The sequence below is a fragment of the Furipterus horrens genome, unplaced genomic scaffold (assembly GCF_987537825.1).
Source record: "Furipterus horrens unplaced genomic scaffold, mFurHor1.1.pri manual_scaffold_2, whole genome shotgun sequence".
NCBI classification, from domain to species: Eukaryota; Metazoa; Chordata; class Mammalia; order Chiroptera; family Furipteridae; genus Furipterus; species Furipterus horrens.
In genome coordinates, this window is record NW_028327172.1 from 132,999,843 (window position 1) to 133,024,452 (window position 24,610).

Consider the following 24,610-nt stretch of genomic DNA (forward strand, 5'->3'; position numbering starts at 1 on the left):
ACAATAGAAGGCTTTACAATTAACCATTGTTTGTACTACAGCCAAAGAATGTAAGCAATCACATTTCCAAATAGGCGTGTGGCTGAATAAATTGTAGCAAATCCATACTATGGAATACTTTGAAGCTATTAGAAAGACTAACATGATTTTATGTATTGATGTGGAAGGATCTCCAAGTTATACCATTAAGTGGACACAAACAGAGTGCAGAACAATGAAAATAAAATACCTAACTGGTTAGCATATGCCTCCTCTATGTGCTGTTTACATCCTGACTTTTTCTGAAAAGACCCACAGAAATCTGCGAGCAGGAGTTTCTTCCTTCTGGCAAGGGGATTTTTCAGAGATAGGGCTTCGTTTTTACTATATATATATATCCTTTTATAATGTTTAGAAAATTTTAAACCATGTGAAAATATTACCAATTTAAAAATATGAATAGAAATTCTAAAAGTTTGTAGAAAGATTAATGTAGTATGTGATATGAAAAGAAAAATTAGACTGGCTTCTTTATTTATTGGTCTCCTCTTAAATGATAAACATATTTTTGTTTCCATGTTCTTGTTATTAAGTGCCATAGTTTCTCTAAGAAAATACTCTCAAAAGAGCCTTTCAAAAATGTTTTGCCTTTGCATATATATTGATTTAAACAAAAACAAAAACAAAAACATTCTAATCAACTAACTGCTGAAATGACCAAAGCCACTTGGTTTTTTCCCAGATGACACCAATGCAGATAAAGTGTAACCACAAAAATATGAATCCTTCTGTATCAGGAAAACTTGTAAGTCAGAAATAGAAATAATTTTTGCCCATGTGGAATTAGAGTAGTTTTCTGGTTCATTTGAAAACCTGTCAGACAAAAACATTAGATCATTTCTTATTATACTTGCATTTCTCTCCTTTTGCCTCTGTTTCTCTTTTTCTCTCCTCTCTTCTCTGAGCTCCCCTCCCCTCCTTTCATCTTTTTCTTTCATCCTTGCTAACACTTTTTCATTTCCTTCCTTACATTTCCTGGGACAGTCTTTCTCTCCTAGCCTTAGTGTTCCGTGTGTCTTCTGTAAAAAGAAGCCTTCTAAACTGAGAAATGTGAACCGTCTGGCTGTACATACATGGTGCTAACACTCTGGGAGAGTAGTGCAACCTATGTGTCAACACAACATCATCTCAATGATGCCAGCACTCACTCATGGATTTCTAATAAATTCTGGACAGAAGGGTGGCCCTGCTTAGCAGAATCGAATTGCTGAATAGGCCCTTATTGTGATGTGTCTACTCTCTGGTTTCCATATCAGGAGCATGACAGAGAGAAGGTACCAATATAAAAACAGTGATGTCAAATAAAGAATCCCATAAGTAGGGTGATCATGTAACTGACTCCCTAAACTGAGAACTTTTGAACGTGAAAGGAGATGCTGGTAGTGATCCTGCTGGGACAGCAGGTACAAACCAGGGCGGTTCAGCTTCCTGGGACTGAGGTCCTATGAACATCAACACTGACATGACAAAGGAAAATACTTACCAGTGACAGCTGTGGAATTGTATGAATATGCACCTGCAGAGAAGAGATTGCAGCTTAGTTATGACTGTAGTCCTGAAGGCACTGTTCTCATTAAAAAGGAGAAATTCTGGACATTTTGGTTCCCATCTTAAAGCCTTAAGAAATTCACGGCTGGCAAAGCTAAACTCATTTTAGCAAAGAACAAGCAAGGTAATTACTTCATTTAGATTCTGGGCCACACTTAAGAATCAGAGATGCCCTTACAGAAGATACAGATCACCAAGAGTTTCTCCATCCCATAGATCGTCACTCCAGATGGTGGAAAGCTTCCTCTGTCCTATATTGTGAGGAGGTAGATATTCAGATTCTTGGCAAAGCAGGTTAATAACGGTGAGCCTTGCCACATATAGGAGATAGACTTTCTTTTTCACCTGGACTGAGCCAGGGCAGAGCACAAAAAATAGAGACCAGAGCAAGAAGGCTGTGGCAGACAGAGAGCAAGTGGCAAAGGGTTGCTAAGTTGTCCTGACTTTGGATGGTATAATGTCATGCAGGCAGAGCTGACCTCTCCTAAAGTATGCGAATCCAGTGCTAACCTGGCTTCTCCAGAGAGGCAGAGGGCGTATGTTCCAAGGCTTTTGCTGTTGTTTGAGATTGGTCTTGAAAGGGCTCATTCCCAACTACCCGTGTGGTTTCTGCAGAAGGAGGTTTTGATGGTGTTAGCGTGGAGCCTGGTGAAGTAGCTGGCTTTGTGGCCACTGCAGTGTCTGACTTGGAAGTGAAAGCTGCCTCTGTAGGAACGTGCAACACATAGAAAACATAAATGTTTAGAATGGTCGCTTTTTCAGCTCCTGAAAAGAGTGAATTTAATACCTGCTATAATGAGCCCACCCTGGACCAGCCCTCCCCCAGCACACTGTTCCACAGCTCCTTATGAAAATCCCTTAATGGCCACAGACCTTTGAGGATGCTAGAGGATTTACAGTGATTTATTATGGGGCACCTAAGTTAAAGACCCCAAAGGTTAGAGTAGAGCCAGGTTTGTTTACTAGACAAGACTGATATCAAAAAAAAAAAAAAAAAAAAAAAAAAAATGGGGAAGCTGTGTTTGCCAAAGATGTCTGGGATGCTGATTTTAGATTATTTTATACATGTTTTCACAAAACTTCTAAATAAGGGGAAGCCCGAAATTCAGTCCATCTCAACTATAGAGTGTATTTAAAGGATGTTCTGGCTTTGCCCCAATTTCAGCTTCTGTGGCCATCTGACCACACTGTTTGGGCCACTTTCCCATGCACTTCCAGCCACAGATGCTGTGAGAAATCATCATGCCCTTTAATCCTTTGTCACTTCCTCACACTGCCCAGGCTGCAAGCACTCTGGGTACTTTGTATATAGAGTTCCCCCAGAGCATTCTCATCCAAGTGCCCATGGCCATGTCACCCTGCATCAAATATGACACCCTCACATCTGAGATTTCAACTGTTCAGTTTCATCTGATCAAGGGTTTGGCACACGAAGGCAGGACTGGGAGAGGCCACTTAATTATTCTCGTGATTTGGGTGAACCAGATGTGACTCTGATCAAAGGAGCTTTAGAATTATCCCAAACTTAAATATATCCAGTATCTCAAGTCCTTCCTTCTGTTTGTAGCCAACTAACCAGGAGGAAACATTTTTCTGGCCTCTCTACCCTCCCTTTAGCAGTGGTTCTCAGCCTCAGCTACCCACGAGTCACCTGCAGAGCCTCTAGAATTCTGATTCCTAGATTGCTCTCCAGAGTTCCAAGGTGATTTCAGTGGACAGCCAAGCTTAGGAACCAGTGCCCTAGGGAAGGCATGTCAAGCATGGGAGGGGAGGAGACAACGGCCAGGAAAAGCCACAAACTGGATAACGGGACACAAAAATCAAGAGTTAAGTGTAAAGTAAGGCTATCATAGGATACGGGGCACATTGTCCCATGATATTTGGCACCCAAGATTGTGAATTTCTTAACATTGAGACAGTGCTGAGGAAATTGGGATAGATGACTACTTAAGATTCAGTGGAAATCTGGAACATAGGCAGCTTTGTGCAATGCTTCTACACTAGGGCCTTCATAGTTAATTTGCTGGTGTTTAGTAATGTTGGAGGCAATTCTGCATGGGTCTCTCATGTTTCTGCAAGTCATTTCTTTCTTTGTTAACCCTTACAGAGCTCCTTGTAGGACCAGAATTTATTCACTGTTTTTTGTTGTTGATTTAAAACAGAATCATAGATACGGAGATCATTTGGAGCATTACCAGCTGGGATGGGGAAGGGGGAGAATGGGGAAAAAGGTACAGGGATTAAGAAGCATAACTGGTAGGTACAAAATACACAGGGGGATGTTAAGAATAATACAGGAAATGGAGAAGCCAAAGAACTTATATGCATGACCCATGGACATAAACTAAGGGGGCTATTGCTGGAAGGAAGGGAGGTACTGGGTGGAGAGGGGCAAAGGGGGAAAATTGGGATAACTATAATAGCATACTCAATAAAATATAGTTAAAATTTTATTTATAATTTACGTACAGTATTATATTAATTTCAGGTGTACAACATAGTGATTCGACATTTACATACTTTACAAAGTGATGGCCACAACAAGTCTTTGATCCCGGAATGTTGTGTTTTCTGCCAGTACCCCTAAAACTGTGGCAGCCTAACATGCAAGGCAGGCAAAATCCCAGACCTTCCCTGGTTTTGGTGAGGATAGCAATCTACAATTAAATTAGGTCTGACATAGTAAGAGTGGATTTCAAACCATTATTAATCATGCACATATAAGACCCGGATATCAAGCCCCTTTGATTTAAAACAAAATTAAGCTAAAATAAGTTTTTGTTCTTGACTTTAAAAAATTTTGTTCTATTACATAAGTTTTTAGTGGAATTCCCGCAGTGGTCCATGAACCTGAGGGATTTGTGGGGACCTGAGTGTTAAAAGGGAATGAAAGTCCTTAAAAAGTTTCCAACATTCCTACCTTTTCTAGAAGGGGAAGGGCTGTCTGGCTCTGGGGTCACCCCTGCTGGCGCTATTGTGGAAGGTGGCCTTTGGCGAGTCAGGGAAGGGTCTCCTAGAGAGAGGACAACCACATGGCATTTATGATCTTGAGGGTGGAACCTGGGGTGGCTTCAGAACTGGATATAAATAAAAAAATAAATAAACATATTTAAAACAGATACACCTGGCTTCCTAGGACAGATCAGAAACACAAGAAATAAACTACAAATAATGTTTTCCAACATGCAGTTCTGATGCAAATGCAAACACAGACTGCAAACACAGCAGGCAGCAGGAACATCAGCAGGTTTGCATCAATTCCCTCATCCCCAAGCCCCGAAGAGGCTACACGGTTGGGCCTAAACAGATACATCCAGCAGGTTGCATTATAGCAGAGGAAGCCTGAGCTCAGGGAACCCAAGTCTCTTATTAATGGCATCACCATGTCTGCCTTTTTCCCAGAAGGAGGTGCTGTCTCCATCTTCCAAGACTATATATATATAAACATCATTGAAAAGATAGCCTGGGAAAGGGTCCACCAGTCCTTTGCATCAAGTACTTCCTCCTCACCCTGTCTCTGATATCTGTGTGGCAGTCATGCGAAGAGATGAGGAGGGGCCACCAGGTGATCTAAACACTACAAATTCAATGAGAAAGTGTGGCTCTCCAAGGAGTCCTACAACTGAGTGACTTTCCTATGGAACAACTCCTCTCTTCTGCTTCCCCCATGGAGAAGTTGGGATTTTCACAAATGTTATTGAGAAAATATTGGTCTCGCTGCTGGACATACACCATGGAAGCAATAAATGTTAAGTCAGAATTCTTTTGGAAGACTATAGGTTAATCTTCATTTTGCTAGAGTAAGTGGATTAGTATTTCTGGAAATGGCACAATTGGTTTCTACCACAAGATTAATTGTCTTCTGGCATGGTTATCCAGTTGTAGATGGTTTTTAAAAAATTGATTCTGGCCACTTTCCCTCACATTTGCTCTGGAGCACTGACTGGGCACCAGACCTGAGTGACCAAGTTAAGGGAATCTGTGCCCCATGTGTCTCCCCAGTCTTCTGGGGTAGATACCAATGGAGAAAAAGGGCAATGATTTCCCTTCAGGCTCTCTCCTAGGGAGGAACTGGAAAATCACTCTGAGAAACAAGCACGCTTGAGCACACACCCTTGTCTACGTCAAATTCTTGCTACCAAAATCTTAAAGCATTGATGGTAATAATAATTAACATTTACCAGGTTTCACTTAATCCTTCTGCAAGCCACAATGTTGACATCAGGTCCACTTTCTAGATGAGAAACCTAGAGTTTAGAGATATTAAGGCCCTTGTCCAAGATCTCACAGTTAGGTTAAGTGGCAGAGCCAAGGTCTGAACCCAGAATTGCCTAAGCCCCCTCCCCACAAAGCCCATGTATTTCCACGCCCAGGAAGTGTTGTTTAGAGGACGATTGGTTTTTTTAGACTCAAACCTTAACACAAATCCCTTGGCCTCTCAGATGGGCTCTTTTAGTGACCCATAACGCAGCAGTGCTGGCTGTGTGTCCTTGGTGACTGTGGAGAGGAGGGACAGGGCAGGGACAGCTACTTACTGATGCACTTGAGACTGGGAATTGTCCATTGGGTAATGTTTGTATCCTCATTCCGCAGGCACTTAGTCAGGCTGGATGTACCAGCTTTACGCTTGAAACCAGAGTTACAAATATACCGCTCCCTGGAGTTCTCATTGTAACTCTTAACCTGGATATTTGCATGTTCAATAGATGTGGGAGTCGAGCATGTGGCACCTGCAAAAGAATAGATATGAGGGGAGAGATGAACACAGTTCAGCTTGTTCAGGAATCTTCCAGAAACCTTGCCTTAGGTGCCAGCCATCCAGCATAGCTAGAGAGAGAGGTGTTATCAATGTAAACCTCCTTCGCCTCACCGTCCACTTCCCATGCATCCCCAACCTCGATCTCTTTCAAAGGTATCCATCTCTCTGTTTCTCTTCTACCTCATCCACACCAAGCCTCTGAGCTCTCTTGCCTAAACAAACACCAGTAGCCTCCAGGCAGCCAGCATCATCTTTAGAAATGCATATTTCATGGCTTCACTCTTATCTGACTTTCTGCTGCTCTTAGAATAAAAGTTAAAATCCTTAAGTCTTCAAGAATCTTCCAGCACTGGCTGTGCCTGCCTGTCTAGCTATTCCTCCTTGGCCACATGGGCCTTTGGTCCTCCCTCTGCCACTCACAAGGCCCCCCATTCTCTTCTCACCCCACTCTAGGCTGGCTATCTGCCATCCTTCCTCAGGAAAGTCTTCCTTCACCCCCACAATCAGTCAGGTCACATGGTTCTGTTTTTCCCTGTGCAGTTGTTTCACAGTTGTATTTAAGATATTGAGGTGATGTAATAAGTGTATGTCTCACCATCTGCAGTGCAAGCCATAGAGGGTAGAGGTCACATCTGTTTTGTCAACATTGTATTTTCTGAGCCTAATACAGTACCTGGCAAGAGCAGGTGCTCAAGAAATACTTGTTTAAAGAGTGAATAGATTAACTCTCTTCCTCAACACCAGGCTTAAGTCTGACCTTCTAATAAAAGAGGCAAAATTAATTTCCCCAGACAGTTCTACTTTTGTGGTAGCTGGAATTAAACTCTGACTCCAAAATTTCAGCTAAAAATACTGGATATAGGGCTCTAGCTCTGTTTTGTGGAAATAAAGAGATTTACAAGTTAGTATCAGAGGATATTTGCTGTAAAAAAACACGAAGGACTGAAATGTTGACCATTTCCATTTTGAGGATGCTCCAACCAACTGAGCCACCCAGCCAAGGCTGTCTGCCCATTTTTGAATTAGGTTTTGCTTTGTTGTTGAGTTTTAGGAGTTCTCTATGTATTCAGGATGTTAATCCCTTATTAGATATGCGATTTGCATAATCTCTCTCCCCTTCTGTGGGTTGATTTTTACTCTGTTGATAGTCTCTTGATACAGAAATTTTAAAAATTTTCTCCAAATCCAATATCTCTATTTTTTCTCTTGTTACCTGTGCCTTTGGTGTTATATCCAGGAAATCATTGCTAAATTCATTATCATAAAGAGTTTTTTCTATGTTTTATTCTTTTTTCTTAATGTATATAACATCAGTTAACTAATTCATTGAGGCAACATTGGTTAATAATATTATATAAATTTCAGGTGTACAACATTATAATTCAATATCTGTATACTCTATTGTCCCCCTGGCTGGTTTGGCTCAGTGGATTGAGCGTTGGCCTGCGAGCTAAGTGTCGCTGGTTCGATCTTCCAGTCAGGGCACATCAGAGAAGGAAAACTCTGACTCCAAAAAACCTTCGCTGCCTTGCGGCATACCTCTTCAGGGGAAAGGCTAAGGGAGTAAACCCCGACAGAAAATCCGGAGCCGGAGTCCCGAAGGCGGTTTGACGTTGTAGTCAACACCGGCAACTCCTGCGGCGCACCTGAAGCCAAGCTGTATTGACTCCGTCTTTCCCTTGGACCCTTCAGCTGCGAAGAGAGGGGGGTCTGCTGCATGGGCAACAGCAGACCCTCCATATCACCCTGCCCAGGCTCTGTAGCTTCAGCTTCACTGGAGAGGACACTCCAGCGTCATCGCAAGATGTCGATTCAACACGGGAGGAGACAGATACCGTGTCACTGCCGAGTCGGACTGCACAGCCATTCTCGGCGGTGCAGATAGACTCTTAAGAAGCTACACCAACGTCTCTCGAGACGGACGGCTGCCGACGATACTCTATTGTATCCTCACGACCAAAAGTCTACTTTCCTTCAATTACCATATATTTGACCCCCTTTATTCAATTTGCTCTCTCACTGCCCCCTTCCCTATGAACCACCATTCTGTTGTCTATATCTATGAGTTTGTTTTTATTTTGTCTTATTATAAAGAAGATGTGATATGTGTGTGTGTGTTGTGTATGTTTTATGTGTATACACACACAATGGCATACTACCCAGCTATAAAAAAGAGATAAAATGATGCCATTTGCAACAACATGGATGGACCTTGAGTGTATTATGTTAAGTGAAATAAGTCATATGGCAAGAGACAAAAACCATGTGTTTTCATTCATATGTGGAATATAAAAAAAAAAAAAAAACTAAAAGAACTATGTTTTCTTCTAATATTTTTATTGTTTTAAGTCTTACATTTAGGTCTTTGATTCATTTTGAGTTAATTTTTGTATATGGTATAAGATAAGATTTCAACTTAATTCTTTTGCAGTTGTATGTTCAGTTTTCCCACAGGTTGAAAAGACTGTTTTTCCCAATTGAATGTGGTTGGTACCCTTGTCAAAAATAATTTGGCCATATATGTTTTGGCTTATTTTGGGGCTCTCTGTTATATTCCACTGGTTTATATGTCTGTCTTTATGCCAATACCATACTGTTTTGATTACTGTAGCTTTGTACTAAGTTTTGAAATAAAGAAGTGTGAATTCTTTACTTTTATTTTTCTTCTTCAAGATTGTTTTGGTTATTTGAGATTCCATGTAAGTTTTAGGATGGGTTTTTCTATTTCTGAAAAAAAATCATTAGGATGTTAGAAATCAGATGAGAGAGCAGGTGAATTCACAGTGGTATGGCCTTGTCATTGGAATTTGGGTAGGGAGTGCATTGAATCTGTAGATCACTTTAGGTAGTATCAACATTTTTATAGTATTAACTTTCAGTAGTGTTTTATACTTTTTATGTACAAGTCTTTCACATCCGTGGCTAAGTTTATTTCTAAGTATTTTTGTTCTTTTTGATGCTATTTGAAAATGGAATTGTTTTTGTAATCTCCTTTTCAGATTGTTCATTAATGTGGAGAAATGCAAATGGTTTTTCTGTGTTGACTTTGTATCTTGCTACTTTGATGAATTCATTTATTACTTCTAACAGGTTTTTGTGACATGTTTACCTTTCTACATATAAGATCATAACATATACAAACAGAGATAATTTTATTTCTCTCTTCCAAATCTGTTAACTTTTATTTCTTTTTCTTGCCTAGTTGCTCTGGCTAGAATTTCTAGTGCACTGCTGAATAGAAGTGGTGAAAGCAGGCATCTTTGATATGCTCCTGATCTTACAGGGAAAACATTCAGTCTTTCACCATTGAGTATGATGTTCACTATGGATTTTCCCATATATATATATATATATTTTTTAGCATATTTATTCTTTGTTACACAAAGTGATGCAGTAATAAAACTAGAATGTTCATTTGCCTAGGGTCACCAAGATGGTGATTTAGGCATTATCTCTCTCTCTTTTTTTTAAAGTATATTTTATTGATTATGTTGTTACAATAGTTCCAATTTTTTTCCCTTTGCTCCCCTCCACCCAGTACCCCACTTCCCTCCAGCAATCCCACCCCCCTTAGTTTATGACAATGGGTTGTGCATATAAGTTCTTTGCCGTCACACTTTCCTATATTATTCTTAACTTTCCCCTGTCTATTTTGTACCAACCAATTATGCTTTTTAATCCCTGCACCATATCCCCATTTCTCCCCCTCCCCCTCCGAGCTGATAACCCTCCAAATGATACCCATACCTATCATTCTGTTCCTATTCTGGTTTGCTTAGTTGGATTTTGTTTTTATTTTTTAGATTCAGTTGTTGATAGTTGTGAGTTTGTTGTCATTTTAATGTTCATAGTTTTAATCTTCTTTTTCTTAAGTAAGTCCCTTTGATATTTTATATAATGATGGCTTGGTGATGATGAACTCCTTTAGCTTTACCTTGTCTGGGAGGCACTTTATCTGCCCTTCCATTCCAAATGATAACCTTGCTGGATAGAGTAATCCCGGTTGCAGGTTGCCTTTAATCACATTGAATACTGCTTGCCAGTCCCTTCCTGCCTGCAAAGTTTTTTTGAGATATCAGCTGATAATCCTATAAGCATCCCTTGTAGGCAACTCTCAACCTTTCTCTTACTACCCCCAGGACTCTCATTATCTTTCACCTTTGTTATCTCAATCATGATGTGTCCTGGTGTGGTCTCATCTGGGTCCAGCTCGCCCTGGACCCTCTGTGCTTCCCAAACCTGTATGTCCATCTCCTTCACAAAATTTGGAAAGTTTTCCTCCATTATTTCTTCACACAAGTTTTCAATTTCTTGCTCTTCCTCTTCTCCTTCTGGCACCCCCATGATTCAGATGTTGGCATGTTTAAAGTTGTCCCAGAGGTTCCAAAGCCCCTCCTCATTTTTTTCAATTCTTGCTTCCTCATTCTGCACTGGTTGACTGTTTTTTTCTTCTTTACGTTCCAAATCACTGATAAGAACCCCGGTTTCCTTCCCCTCACCATTGGTTTTGTGTGGATTTTCCTTCGTTTTATTTAGCATAGCCTTCACTTCTTCTCTTATGCATATGCCCTACTCAGGCATATCTGTCAAGCCTGTGAGCATCTTTATCACCAGTGCTTTGAATTCTGCATCTGTCAGGTTGGCTACCTCCTCATCTGTTAGGTTGGCTATCTCCTCGTCGCTTAGTTCTCCCACTGGAAGCTTGATCTGTTCCCCCTTTTGGGCCACACTTCTCTGTCTCTTCATCCTGTGCTTGTTTGCCTCTGCGTCCCAGGTAGAGCTATCACTTCTGTTTCGTTATAAGGGGTGGAGCCTTAGGAATTCATCAGTACAGGACGACCTGTTTCACCACGTTGTGGCGCTGTATGTGGGGGAGGGGTCCGCGAGGGAACAATGCCGCCTGCGCAGCAGTTACCCCTTTTCCAGGCACTTCTCCCACCTCCACACTGGACTGGTGCCCCTCTAGCTGCAGCCCTGTCCTTCATTCTCAGAGTGGGTGGGTCTGTGGACATTCTAGGCCTGTGGGGGCCTTAAAACAAGAAGACTGTGCTGAAAGACCGCAGTTTCTGCCTCCACCACAACCCCCACTGGTTTGCACAGTCAGAAGCAATGAGGCTTGATTTTCCCCAGTGCTGGGACAGTGAGCTGTGAGGTCTAGCGAGGAACTGGGAACGCTTCTCCAGGTGTCCCTCCTGACTTTCTAAAACATGTGACTGTGCTCTTTGCTGGCCTTCCACTGCCACCGCTGCTGCTACCACCACACAGCATCTTCTCTGCCCCGGCTCCGCCCCTCCTACCTGTCTGGATGAGTATTTCTTCTTTATATCTTTGTTTGCTGGACTTTCACATAGTTTAATTTTCTGGAACTTCTGGTTGTCTCTTGTTTTGAGGTACTTGTATTCCTTCTTAGTTGTGGAGGGAGATGCAGTGTGTCTGTCTACGCCTCCATCTTGGCCAGAAATCATATATGGCTCTTATTATGTTGAAGTAATTGCCTTCATTCCTAATATTTTTAGCAGTTTTAATTGTTGTTAAATCATGTGTGTTGAATTTTGTCAAATGCTTTTTCTGCATCAATTGATATAATGATGTGTTTTTTTCCCTTTATTCTGTCAATGTGGTCTATTACATTGATCAGTTTTTTGTTTCTGTTTTTATATGACCATGTGTTTTTTTTTTCTTTCATTTTATTTATGTGGTGTATTAAGTTTATTGATTTTTGAATATTAAACTATCCTTGCATCCCTAGGATGAATCCCACTTGATCGTGGTGTATGATCTTTTTAATGTGTTGCTGGATCCGGTTTGCCAATATTTTGTTGAGGATTTTAGCATCTATGTTCATCAGTGATATTGGCCTGTAGTTTTCTTTCTTTGTTGTGTCTTGATCTGGTTTTGGAATTAGGGTAATACTGGCTTCATAGAACGAGTTTGGGAGTCTTCCCTCTTCTTGGATTTTTTTTTTTTTTTTTTTTTTGAATAGTCTGAGGGGGATAGGAGTTAGTTCTTTCTTACATGTTTTGTAGAATTCACCTGTGAAGCCATCTGGTCCAGGGCTTTTGTGTGCCGGGAGTTTTTTGATTACTGCTTCAATTTCACTAGTTGTTATTGGTCTGTTCAGGCTTTCTGCTTCTTCTTGATTGAGTTTTGGAAGGTTATATGTTTCCAGAAATTTGTCCATTTCCTCTAGGTTGTCAAATTTCTTGCTATACAGTTGTTCGTAATAATTTCTTACAATCCTTTGTATTTCTCTGGTATTGGTTGTGATTTCTCCTCTTTTGTTTCTGATTTTATTTACTTGGGCCCTCTCTCTTCTTATCTTGATGAGCCTGGTTAAAGGCTTGTCAATTTTGTTTATCTTTTCAAAGAACCAGCTCCTACTTTTGTTGATCTTTTGAATTGTTAGTTTAGTCTCTATGTCATTTAATTCTGCTCTGATCTTGATGATTTCCTTCCTTCTACTCGCTCTGGGCTTTGCTTGTTGTTCTTCCTCTAGTTTTTGTAGCTGTAGGGTTAAAATTTTTATTAGAGATTCTTCTAGCTTTTTTAGGTAGGCCTGTATTGCTATGAACTTTCCTCTCAGGACTGCTTTCGCTGTGTCCCATAGGTTTTGGGTTGTTGTGTGTTCATTATCATTAGTTTCCAGAAACTTTTTGATTTCTTCCTTGATGTCATTGTTAACCCATTTATTATTTAATAGCATGTTGTTCATTCTCCGTGAGTTTGAATGTTTTTGAGTTTTTTCCTTGAGGTTGACTTCCAATTTTAAGCCATTGTGATCTGAGAAGATGCTTGATATAATTTCAATTTTCTTGAATTTGTTGAGGCTTGTTTTGTGTCCTACCATGTGGTCTGTCTTTGACATTGATCAGTTTTTATATGTTGAACCATCCCTACATTCCAGGAATAAATCCCACTTGGTCATGGTGTATAACACTTTAAACATGCTGCTGAATTCAGTTTGCTAGTATTTTGTATAAATGTTCATAAAGGGATATTGGTCTGTCATTTTCTTATAGTTTTTTTTGTCTTTTCTGGTTTCAGGGCAATGTGGACCATATAGAATAAGTTAGAAAGTGTTCCCTTTTCCTCATGTTGTAAGAAGTTTAAGAAGGATTTGTATTAGGTCTTTAAATGTTTTGTAGAATTCGTAAAGTGAAGCCAGGGCTTTTCTTTGTCAGGAGTATTACTAGTTATAATAGGTCTTTTCAGATGTTCTATTTCTTCATGACTTAATCTTGGTAGGTTTTGTGTTTCTAGAATTTGCCCATTTCATCTAGGTTATTCAATTTGTTAGTGTGCAATTGTTCACAGTACTCTTATAATCCTTTCTTACTATAGAATTGGTAAAAATGCACCCACTTTTATTTCTGATTTTACTAATATGATCCTCTCTTTTTTTCTTAGTCTATCTAAATGTTAGTCAATTTGTTGATTTGTTCAAAAACCAACCTTTATTTTCATTGCTTTTCTCTATTGTTTTTCTATTCTCTGTTTTATTTATTTCTTCTCTGGTCTTTATTATTTCCTTCTTTATGCTGGCTTTGGGTAAGTTTGTTGTTTTTCTTGTTCCTTGAGGTATAAAATTGGGTTGCTGACTTAATTTTTCTACTATTCCTTTAGTTTTTTAAGGTAATTGTTTTGAAGTCTTGTATAGTATATCTGCCATCAGGTTTTCTTCAGGGACAATTTCTATTGACTTGTATTTTCTTTTGAATGGGTCAGACTTTCCTGTTTCTTTCTATGACTTGTATTTTTTTGTTGAAAACCGGACAATTGAATCTAATAATGTGGTAACTCTGGAAATAAGCTTTGCTCCATCCCAGGGCTTACTGTTTTTTTTTTTTTTTTTTGTACTTTTTAGTTGTTGTAGGCTGTTTCTGTGCTAAGGGTCAAACTGAAGCAAAAATTTAAGATCTTTCAGACCTTTTCTGACCTTTTCCCAGAGCTTACATAGGGGCTTCTTTCTTTTTAAAAAATTGAATATATTGGAGAGACACTGGTTAACAAAATTATACAGGTTTCATGTGCATAATTCCACAACACACCATCTATACACTGTACTGTGTGTTCACCACCCCAAGTCAAGTCTCCTTCCATCACCTTTTGCACAGCCACTTTCTAACTTTTCCTGTATATGCAGTTGTTTCTGAATGTCCTAATTGTTAATATCTAGCTTCCAAAAGAGGAAAGAGAAAAATGTAGAGGAAACAGGGGTGCTAGTCCTTTAAATTCCCTGGAAGTCACTTCAGTTGGTCTGCGAGGGGTTTGCAATAACAGGAAGAGATATAACAACAATGGCTACCACCACCTCTCTGGCAGCACCTTTGTGATCAGAAGCACCAATTTGTGATCCTAGCACAAATGCCTGATATATGAAGAACAGGGTCCGTTTTTGCTTACCGTGGCTCCTGCAAGCTATGTGCAAGCTGATCCAGAAACACATGACAACTGCCTGTTGACCACAGCTGACCACAATTTAATATCCAGTTCCTCACCTGGAAACTGCAAATCTTCAATAGACTTTAGGGTTCCGATGTAGTTTTATCAGACAGATTCTGCCAGTGCAATTATTGTCTAGGTGGGGAAATAAATTCTTGATGATTCCTACTCCACCATTTTCCCAGAATCCTATTTTACCCTACTATTTTGAATGAATGATTCCCTGGGTACACAATTCTAGGCAGATGGCTTTTCTTCCCAGCATTTGAAGTTTCTTGCTTTATTATGGCTGTTGCTTTGAAAAGCCCATTATGAGTCTAATTATTGTTTGTCAATAACGATCTTTTCTTTCTGGATATGTAAGGTCTTCTCTTTGTCTTTGGTGCTCTACAGATTCATTACAGTGGTTCTTGGTATAGGTTTCTTTTTGCTTATCCTGCTTGGTGATGTTTCCCCAATTTGATCTTTTGTGTTTTTGATGCCTTTGATCAGTTATGGGCAATACTCTGCTATTATCTTCTTGATTATTTTCTCTTCTTTGTTGCTTCTATCCCCCTTTTCTGGAACTCTGATCATATGATTCTTATTCTCTCTGTCTTATCCAGTTAAGGCTGCTATAACAAAATGCCATAGACTAAGTAGCAACAAATATTAATTTCTAACATTTCTGGAGACTGGAAATCCAAGATGAGGGTGCCAGCATGGTAGGGTTCTTGTGAAAGTCCTATTCTTAATTTAAAGACCACCACCTTCCTGCTGTATCATCACATGGTGGAGAGAGAGAGCTCTGTTCACTTCTCTTCTTTTAAGGGCACTAATCTCAACATGGCTCCACCCTCATGACTTCATCTAAACTAAATTGTCTCAGAAAAGCCCCACCTCCAAATATGATATGGAGATTAGGGCTTCAACAAATGAACTTGGGGGAACACAGACATACAGTAGGTAGCTCTATCTTTTATATCTTTTAAACTCTCCTATTCACCATCTGTTTCTCTATGCTGTACCCCGAGTGATTTATTCAGTTCTATCTTACAGTTTACTAATTTCTCTTTCCCAGTGTGTTATTTGACACTTAGCTTCTCTATTGATTTTTTGAATAAGTATTTGAATATCGATTATTTGCAGTTGATTGTATCTATTTATTGTTGACAAGCATCTACCAGATTAGGTCAATAATTAGTCAGAGAATTTGTATTTGAGTCAGAATAGCAGCCTAAGAGCATCCTCTTCCTCCTCTGTACATTCTCAAAACTATTTTATTGTGAAAATTACACATATAGAATTATATAAAATGTTTAGGTGCAATTTAAGGATTAATTATTAAATGAAGACTCATGTATGTACTAATCCATTTATGAAATAGAATAATACCAGTAACTTAGACGATACTTGAGTGCCTTCTCCAGCTCCACCCCCCAACTTTATCTCTGCAAAAGATGAACACTATGCCAATGTTTATAATAATCATTTCTTTGCTTTATTGATGGCTTTCCAAATTCCCAAATAACATATTGTCTAGTTGTTATGTTTATAAATTTTTATAATTTGAATCATATTACACATATTATTCTATACCATTCTTCTCTCACACAATGTTATATTTCTCATTGATATGGATACATATGGCTGTAGTTCATCCATTTGGGGTATTAAACTATTCTATTGTGTGAATATGCAACAGTTTTTTTCATTTTACTGTTATACATTTGTGTCATTTCCAGTGTTTTTGCTATTACAAATAATAATGCAGTGAATGTTCTTGTATATGTCTCTTGATGCACATGAGAAAGAGTTTCTTTATGTTATTTTCTTAGCAATGGCATTGCTGGGACATAGCACATGACACTATCACTTTAACTAGATAATACCAAATTGTTTTCCGAAGTGACTGTACCAGTTTACACTTCTACCAGCAGTAGGTGAATTCTTGTTCCACAATTTCACTAACAATTATCTGATTATTTTTTGTTAAATTGATGAATATGACATTATACTGTATCTCATGGTACCTAATTTCATTTCCCTATTATTAATAAGAGGAAGCAGCATTTCATGTCCTTACAACCCACTTTTATATTTATTAGTAAAGTTCCTGTATGTTTTCAAGAATTTTACTATTAGGTTATCTTTTATGCCTTTTGATTATTACACATTTTTTAAAAATGTATTCTTGATACAAATTCTTTGTTATTTCTTTATAATTTTTAATATAGTTTGCTGATTATGCTATTACAGTTGTCCCAGCTTTCACTCTTTGCCCACCTCCGCAGGTATCCTCCATTCCCTCCAGCAATCTCCCCCACCCCACTTAGTTCATGTCCATGATCATGCATATAAATTCTTTGGCTACTCATTTCCTATTCTGTTCTTCCTTTTTTAAAAGTATATTTTATCGATTATATTGTTACAGTAGTCCCAAAATTTTTTTCTCTTTGCCTTCCCTCTGCCCAGTACCCCACTTCCCTCCAGAAATCCCAGGCCCCTTAGTTCATGTCCATGGGTCATGCATATAAGTTCTTTGGCTTCACCCTTTCCTATATTATTCTTAACTTCCCCCTTTCTATTTTGTACCAGTCAATTATGCTGCTTAATCCCTGCACAATTTCCCCATTTCTCCTCCTCCCCACTCCCAGCTGATAACCCTCCAATGATCCCTATACCTATGATTCTGTTGCTATTCTGGCTTGCTTAGTTGGATTTTGCTTCTATTTTTTAGATTGAGTTGTTGATAATTGTGTTTGTTGTCATTTTAATGTTCATAATTTTGATCTTCTTTTTCTTAAGTAAGTCCCTTTGATATTTCATATAATGATGGCTTGGTGGTGATGAACTCCTTTAGCTTTACCTAGTCTGTGAAGCACTTTATCTGCCCTTCCATTCTTAAATTATAGCTTTCCTGGACAGAGTAATCTAGGTTGTAGGTCCTTGCTTTTCATCACTGTGCCAGTCCCTTCTTGCCTGCAAAGTTTCTTTTGAGAAATCAGCTGATAATCTTATAGGCACCCCTTTATAGGTAACTCTCTTCTCTTCTCTTGTTGCTTTTAAGATTCTCTCTTTATCTTCACCTTTGGCATTTTAATGATGATGTGTCTTGGTGTGGTCCTCTTTAGGTCTAGCTTGTTTGGGACTCTGTGCTTCCTGGACTTGAATGTCTATTTCCTTCACCAATATGGGGAGTTTTCCTTCAATATTTTCTCACATAAGCTTTCAAGTTCTTGCTCTTTTTCTTCTTCTGGCACCTCTATGATTCGGATGTTGGCATGTTTAACATTGTCCCAGAGATTCCTAAGCCTCTCATTTTTTTCAGTTCTTGTTTCCTCATTCTGTACCGGTTAACTGTTTTTTCCTTCCTTATGTTCCAAATCATTGATTTGAACCCCAATTTCCTTCCCTTCATCATTAATTTTGTGTAGATTTTCCTTCATTTCATTTAGCATAGCCTTCACTTCTTCCCTTATGCATTTGCCACACTTAAGCATATCTGTCAAGCCTGTGAGCATCTTTATCACCAGTGGTCTGAACTCTGCATCTGTTAGGTTGCCTATCTCCTCATCTAGTTCTCCCACTGGAACTTTAATCCATTCCCTCTTTTGGGCCACACTTCTCTGTCTCCTCATCTTGACAGACTCTTGTGTTTGTTTGCCTCTGTGTCTTAGGTAGAGCTGTTGCACCTGTTATGTTGTCAGCCTTAGGTATTCGTCAGTACAAGTGACTTATTTCACCATGTTGTGGCACTGTATGTGGAGGAGGAGGAGTCTGAGAGGGAACAATGCCGCTTGCTCAGCACTCACCCCTTTTCCAGGCACTTCTCCCACTTCTGTATGGGATTGGTGCCTCTCTAGGTGTTGTCCTGGCCATCATTCCCAGAGTGGGTGGGTCTGTGGATGTTCTAGGACCATGGGGGTCTTTTAAACAAGTGGACTCTACTGAGAGACTGGCAGTTTCTTCCTCTGCCCCAACCTCCACTGGTTTTCACAGTCAGAAGCAATGAGGCTTTATTTTCCCTGGCACAGGAACTGTGAGCTGTGTGGTCTGGTGCGGTGCTAGGAGGGCTACCCAGGTGTCCCTCCCTACTTTTTAAAAAGTGTGACTGCGCTTTCTCCTGGCCTGCCGCTGCCACCAACACCACACCGCATCCTCTCCACCCCAGCTTCACCCCTCCTACCTGTCTGGATGAGTATTTCTTCTTTATGTCTTTGTTTGTTGGGCTTCCATGCAGCTCAATTTTCTGGAACTTCTGGTTGTCTCTAGTTTTGAGGTAGTTGTATTCCTTCTTAGTTTGAAGGGAGATACAGCGTGTCTGTCTAAGCCTCCATCTTGGCCAGAAGTCTCCTATTCTGTTCTTAATATACTCTAGTCTAATTCGTACCTACCAATTTGTATTTCTTAAGCCCTGCACCTTTTCCCCATTCTCCCCCTTCCCCCACCAACTGATAACCCTCCAAATGATCTCCATATCTATGGTTCTGTTTCAGTTCTGCTTGTTTGTTTTTTAGATTAGATTGTTGATAGATATGTATTTATTGTCATTTTAATGTTCAGTTTTTATCTTCTTCTTTTTCTTAAATAAGTACCTTTACTCTTTCATATAATAATAGCTTGGTGATGATGAACTCCTTTAGCTTTACCTTGTCTGGGAAGCACTTCATCTGCTCTTCCATTCTAAATGATAGCTTTGCTGGATAGAGTAATTTTGGTTGTAAGTCCTTGCTTTTCATCACCTTGACTACTTCTTGCCAGCTCCTTCTAGCCTGCAAAGTACTTTTGAGAAATCATCTGACAGTCTTATGGGAACTCCTTTGTAGGTAATTTTCTGCTTTTGTCTTTCTGCTTTTAAGATTCTCTCTTTATCTTTAACCTTCGGCATTTTTTTTTTTTTAACCTTCGGCATTTTTATTATGATGTGTCTTAGTGTGGTCCTCTTTGGGTCTAGCATGTTTGGGACTCTCTGTGCTTCCTGGACTTGAATGTCTATTGCCTTCACCACATTAAGGGAGTTTTCTTTCATTATTTTTCAAATAAGTTTTCAATTTCTTGCTCTTTCTCTTCTTTTTTCAGAAACCGTATGATACAAATGTAGGTACCTTTGAAGATGTTCCAGAGGCTCTTTAGCCTATCCCCATTTTAAAAAAATTCTTTTTCTTCTTGCTGTTCTGATTGAATGTTTTTTTCTTCCTTATGTTCCAGATCATTGATTTGATTCTTGGCTTCACCCACTACACTGTTGGTTTCCTGTAAATTTTTCTTTATTTCACTTAGTGTAACCTCCATTTCTACCTGGGTCCTTTTCATGCTGTTGAAGTACCCAATGAGTTTCTTGAACATCCTAATAACCAGTGTTTTGAACTCTGAATCTGATAGATTGCTTATCTCCATTTCATTTAGTTCTTTTTCTGGACTTTTGTTCTTTTCTTTCACTTAGGCCATATTTCTTTGCCTCCTCATTTTGGCAGCCTTCCTATTTTTGTTTCTGTGTATTAGGTAGAGCTGCTTTGACTACTTGTCTTAGTAGCATGGCCTATTGTAGAAAAGTGCACCAGTAAGTTGGATGGAGCAGAGCCTTAGGTTATTGCCAGCACAGGGTAATCTGTGTTGCTGCTCTGTGGCTCTGTGTAAGGGAGGGCTCAGAGATGGGACAATGCTGTTGCCTGGCCTCTGGAATTTTTTCTGGGAGAAAGCTCTCTCTGGGCATTTGTCCTGATGCCAGATATTTCAGTTTCTTCCTGTATGCCTCTGGTGCCCTTTCAGCTGTTGTCCTGGTGCTGAAGACCAGAGGGAGTGAGTTTGTGTAAGACCTAAGTCCATTGTAGGCTCCTTAAGGGGAGACTCCTGAGAATCTCACAGTTTCTTCTGCCTCCCCAACCCCCACTGGTTTTTACAGCTAGGAGTTATAGAGACTTATCTTCCTGGCGCTGGCACCCTGGGTTGGGTGGTCTGGTGTGGGGCTGGGATCCCCTGTTTCTGAGGTATCCCTTCCAACTTTTATCCACCATACATGGGTGTGTGACCATGCACTCCACATCTGCATGTATCTGTGCCTCTCTCGCCTCTACCCCTCTTACCTGTCTGGATGAATGTGGCTTCTTTAATTCCTTCGTTGTCAGACTTCCATACAGCTCTATTTTCTGACAATTCTGGATGATATTTGTTTTGTAGTCCAGTTGTAATTTTTGCTTTGTTTGTTCGGGGAGGTGAGTCATGTTTACCTATGCCTCCTTCTTGACTGGAGCAAATTCTTTGTTATTTAGATAAGTTACAAATAACTTCTCCTAGGTTATGGTTTGTCTTTATTTTTTTTATGGTGCAACTGGATGAACAGGAGTTTTAAATTTCAATGTAGTGAAATATATCAGTGTTTTCCATTTAGGATTAGAGGTTTGGTGTCTTACTTAAGTTTTTCCTAACTCAGGGTTATAGAGATTTTTTTACATTTTCTTCTAAGAGTTTTATATATTTACCTTTGATTAAGTCTTCAGTCATTCTGCAGTTGATTTTTGTGTATGATGTGAAGGATTCAATTTCATTTTTTTTAAACAAAGATAGGCAATTATCTTAAGATTTGTTATAAATAGTGCATCTTTTTCAGCTCTATCATTAATTAAGTTGTTATATTTTGTCTCGCTCTAGGCCATTTTATTTCATTGATTTGGTGTTCTAGCTCTACACCATAATTTAGATAGTAAGTTTTGATAGTTAATAGGGCAAGCCTAGTTTTGGGAGAATTGACATCTTTAAGATATTTTCTTCTTACCTGAAAACAGTATAAATCTTTTTACTTATTTAGGTTTCTTTTAGAAAGTTTTTTATAATTTTCTACATATGGGACTGACATGTTTTGTTGATTTATTATTAGGTACTTAATTTTTGGTGGTATGTGCTTTTATAAATTAATTGTGTATGCTGCAACCGTTCTAAACTCACTTATTCTAAAAGTATCTCAGTAGTTTCCATAGGATTTTCTACAAAAATGATCATGTCATAGATTGTGTTTCATGATTCTATTTTATCTCTCTGATTGGCTTATTAGTTACAACTCTTTGTTGTATTATTTTAGTGGTTTCTTTAAGGTTTATAGTATATATCTTTACTTTATCATGGCTTACCTTCAAGTGACATTATACAACTTCTCATATATAGTGTAAGAACCTTAAACAATATATTTCCATTTTTCTCCACCCAGCCTTTCTGCTATTGTTGTCATACATTTTGCTTCTACATATATTATAAATCCCACAACACATTTTTATTATTTTTGCTTTAAGAAGTTATGAACTATTTAGTTGATTAGGGATTTTAGTAGATGTTTTCTCTATTTAACTAATCATTTCTGGTTGTTTTGTAGCAGGAGGATTTTTCAGAATGTCTACTTTGTCGTTTTGATGAACAAGAAAATCTAGTAGTTTTCCCATTGTGAAACATCCTCAAATAAAGATAAACACATGAATAGTTGATATATGAATGCACAAGAATATCAATGTACTGCAGCCAACCCAGTTGGCTAGTTACTTACTTTACAAAGCTAAACTCTCTCATAAGTATATTATAGATAATGCTGTTGATTGTATCAATAATCTTTCATTGAGGCCTTAATTACATCTTTTGATACTTCAATGATAATTTCTCTTTATATTCATTTTTTTATAACATTGTTCCCTAGATATTCAATATAAGCAAGTCTCACCTTGTTTATAATATTGTAAACTCCTTGAAGGGGGTGAATATATTTTAAAGTCCTCTGGTACTCAAAATGCTAAGCCTGACATGTCATAGGTGTTTTCTGAAGTTAGTGGCTTATGAATATATAGACTGGAATAGATGAATTAGTGGAAATAGGAGTAAACTTAAGATTCTGGGATTTTCAAAACTCTTAAGTAGTGAAAAAACATATATAGCAAGTCCTAACAATCATTTAAATGAAGTCATTAAAATAGTGCTTGGGATCACACCTCTTTCTACTTCTGAGAACTTGTGAATCAGGCTTTTTATTAAGTTGGCTTATACAATCGAATCTGAGTAAGTAGCTCTGGCCTACTTTCATATTCAGAGTTCCAAAGTTATCAGGTTCGCATGCCCTTCCCATTCTTTAAGGAGAGTTGGAACCCCTTCCAATATTTTCTTTCTCTTATTCTACATTTAAATGCCTAAGGAAGGCTAATTTGTAGGATACAAAGAAGTATGCCATATGATTTCTGCTTTCAAGAAGTGCACTGTGAAGCTGACATGATAAAAGCATAAAGCCTTCTGTGTTCACAGTAATCTATTTTATATAATTATTTTTATAAGTGAAATGCCAGCCAAGCCAACACACTTCCTTCTGGCACTCGCTATAAGTACAGACTGGACTCAGGTCATTGCCCTTAACTCATCTATTTTTTCTGTCTCAGGCTCATTAACTGAGTTTGCCAACATACCTTTTCCATGATAGGCAAATTTATCATACTTCAGGTCCTTAAGTAATGATTTTTGAGAGCTTACATGAGTTCAATGGCTATAGGTTAAAGAGCAAACAAAAGGGAAAGAATGAAATACATTTTATACTGATAGAACTCAGGAGGAAATCTGCCTGCTCCTCTTTTCCTTATTGACACTGTCTTGGTTTAGGATTTCATCACCACTTACTGAAACTATTGCAAAAGCCTCCAATTTAGCTTCCTGCCTCCAGATCCCTTAACTACTGGTTAGTCTTCACATTTCTTACAAGTGTAACCTTACACCATTGAGCTCCAATGATGTCCCCTTTGCCCAGAAACATTTGATGGTTCCCCACTGTGCAGAAAAAAAGTAAGTCTTTCCAAATAGAAAACATTCAGGTCACATCAACCCTGTGTAATGAGTCCAAGAGTATATAGTTGGAGATTTTACACATTTATTCACATAGTTATATACTCTTTGATAAAATCAATTTGGCAAAGGTGATTTAGCCCAATGCCAGTTAGTTGAAATGATTTGGTTGAAAAAAAAATCCCCAGAAACATTGTAATTTTTTAGAATTCAAAGAATTTCCCCTTGCCTTTTTTGCTCTATATAGATAGTTTTATTCAATTATTCTTACTCTGTGCTGTTTAGAACATCAAACATTTTGAACCAACCTAAATATCCAACCATTTAGAGGCAATTGAAGCCTACACACAGCTTCAACAATAAGGAGTTGCTTAAACAATTTGTAAAGGATTATAAAATGTATGTATAGTATGCACGAGTGTTATATGAAGTAATTTTTTAGTATCTTATTTTGAGAAATTTACAAAATATACAAAGTCATTGCCAAATAAGGAGATCAGCTATAATTTAAAATGAATTCTAAAACTCCAAAATTCTAGGTCTTTTTTGTGTTATTTTGTGGTTATTTTATTTTTCTAATTACAAAAACAATTCAAAATATTAGCACCCACATAATCCACATCTTTCTGCTACTTCTATATAGTCTAGTAAAAACTAAGTCATATTATGCAACTCCATTTTAATTATGCAGTCCTGCACTTTTGAACATTTAGGTTGATTTCAACAAATTCTATATTTTTGTACATTTAAGTTTTTACCATTTTTTTGCTATCAGTAGTAGCACAAAGCAATAATAACTAGATACAACTGATTTGAAATTAAAAAATTAAGGTTTGGGCAAAACTCGCAAGACTCCTGAAAAATGGTTTAAAAATGTTTAAAGACATAAGCTGTAAAACCACACCTAAGTGTACTAATATTCTTTACAAACCAGAGCTGATGAGCTGGGGATATTCATCTTCATCTTTCAGGTTGTGAGAAGTTTTAAGAAGTAAACGACCTTTTGCCCAAGATGATGAATTCCCTCCAAATCAGGTC

The 24,610-nt window shown here is 38.5% G+C and overlaps 1 protein-coding gene across 5 annotated transcripts in view; it reads right to left on the bottom strand.

Annotated features, from left to right (window-relative positions):
• Positions 1-24,610, bottom strand: part of IL15RA (interleukin 15 receptor subunit alpha) — a 44,050-nt gene that overhangs the window by 11,741 nt on the left and 7,699 nt on the right. For 4 of the 5 annotated variants that reach the window (XM_090266466.1, XM_090266467.1, XM_090266465.1 and 1 more), the window contains exons 2-5: positions 6,123-6,317; positions 4,508-4,600; positions 2,098-2,292; positions 1,523-1,555 (exon numbers count right to left, since the gene is read on the bottom strand). In XM_090266466.1, coding sequence (XP_090122592.1) covers positions 1,523-1,555; positions 2,098-2,292; positions 4,508-4,600; positions 6,123-6,317 — 516 coding nt within the window. The remainder of the gene's footprint in view (positions 1-1,522; positions 1,556-2,097; positions 2,293-4,507; positions 4,601-6,122; positions 6,318-24,610) is intronic. The other variant, XM_090266468.1, reaches the window with a different exon arrangement.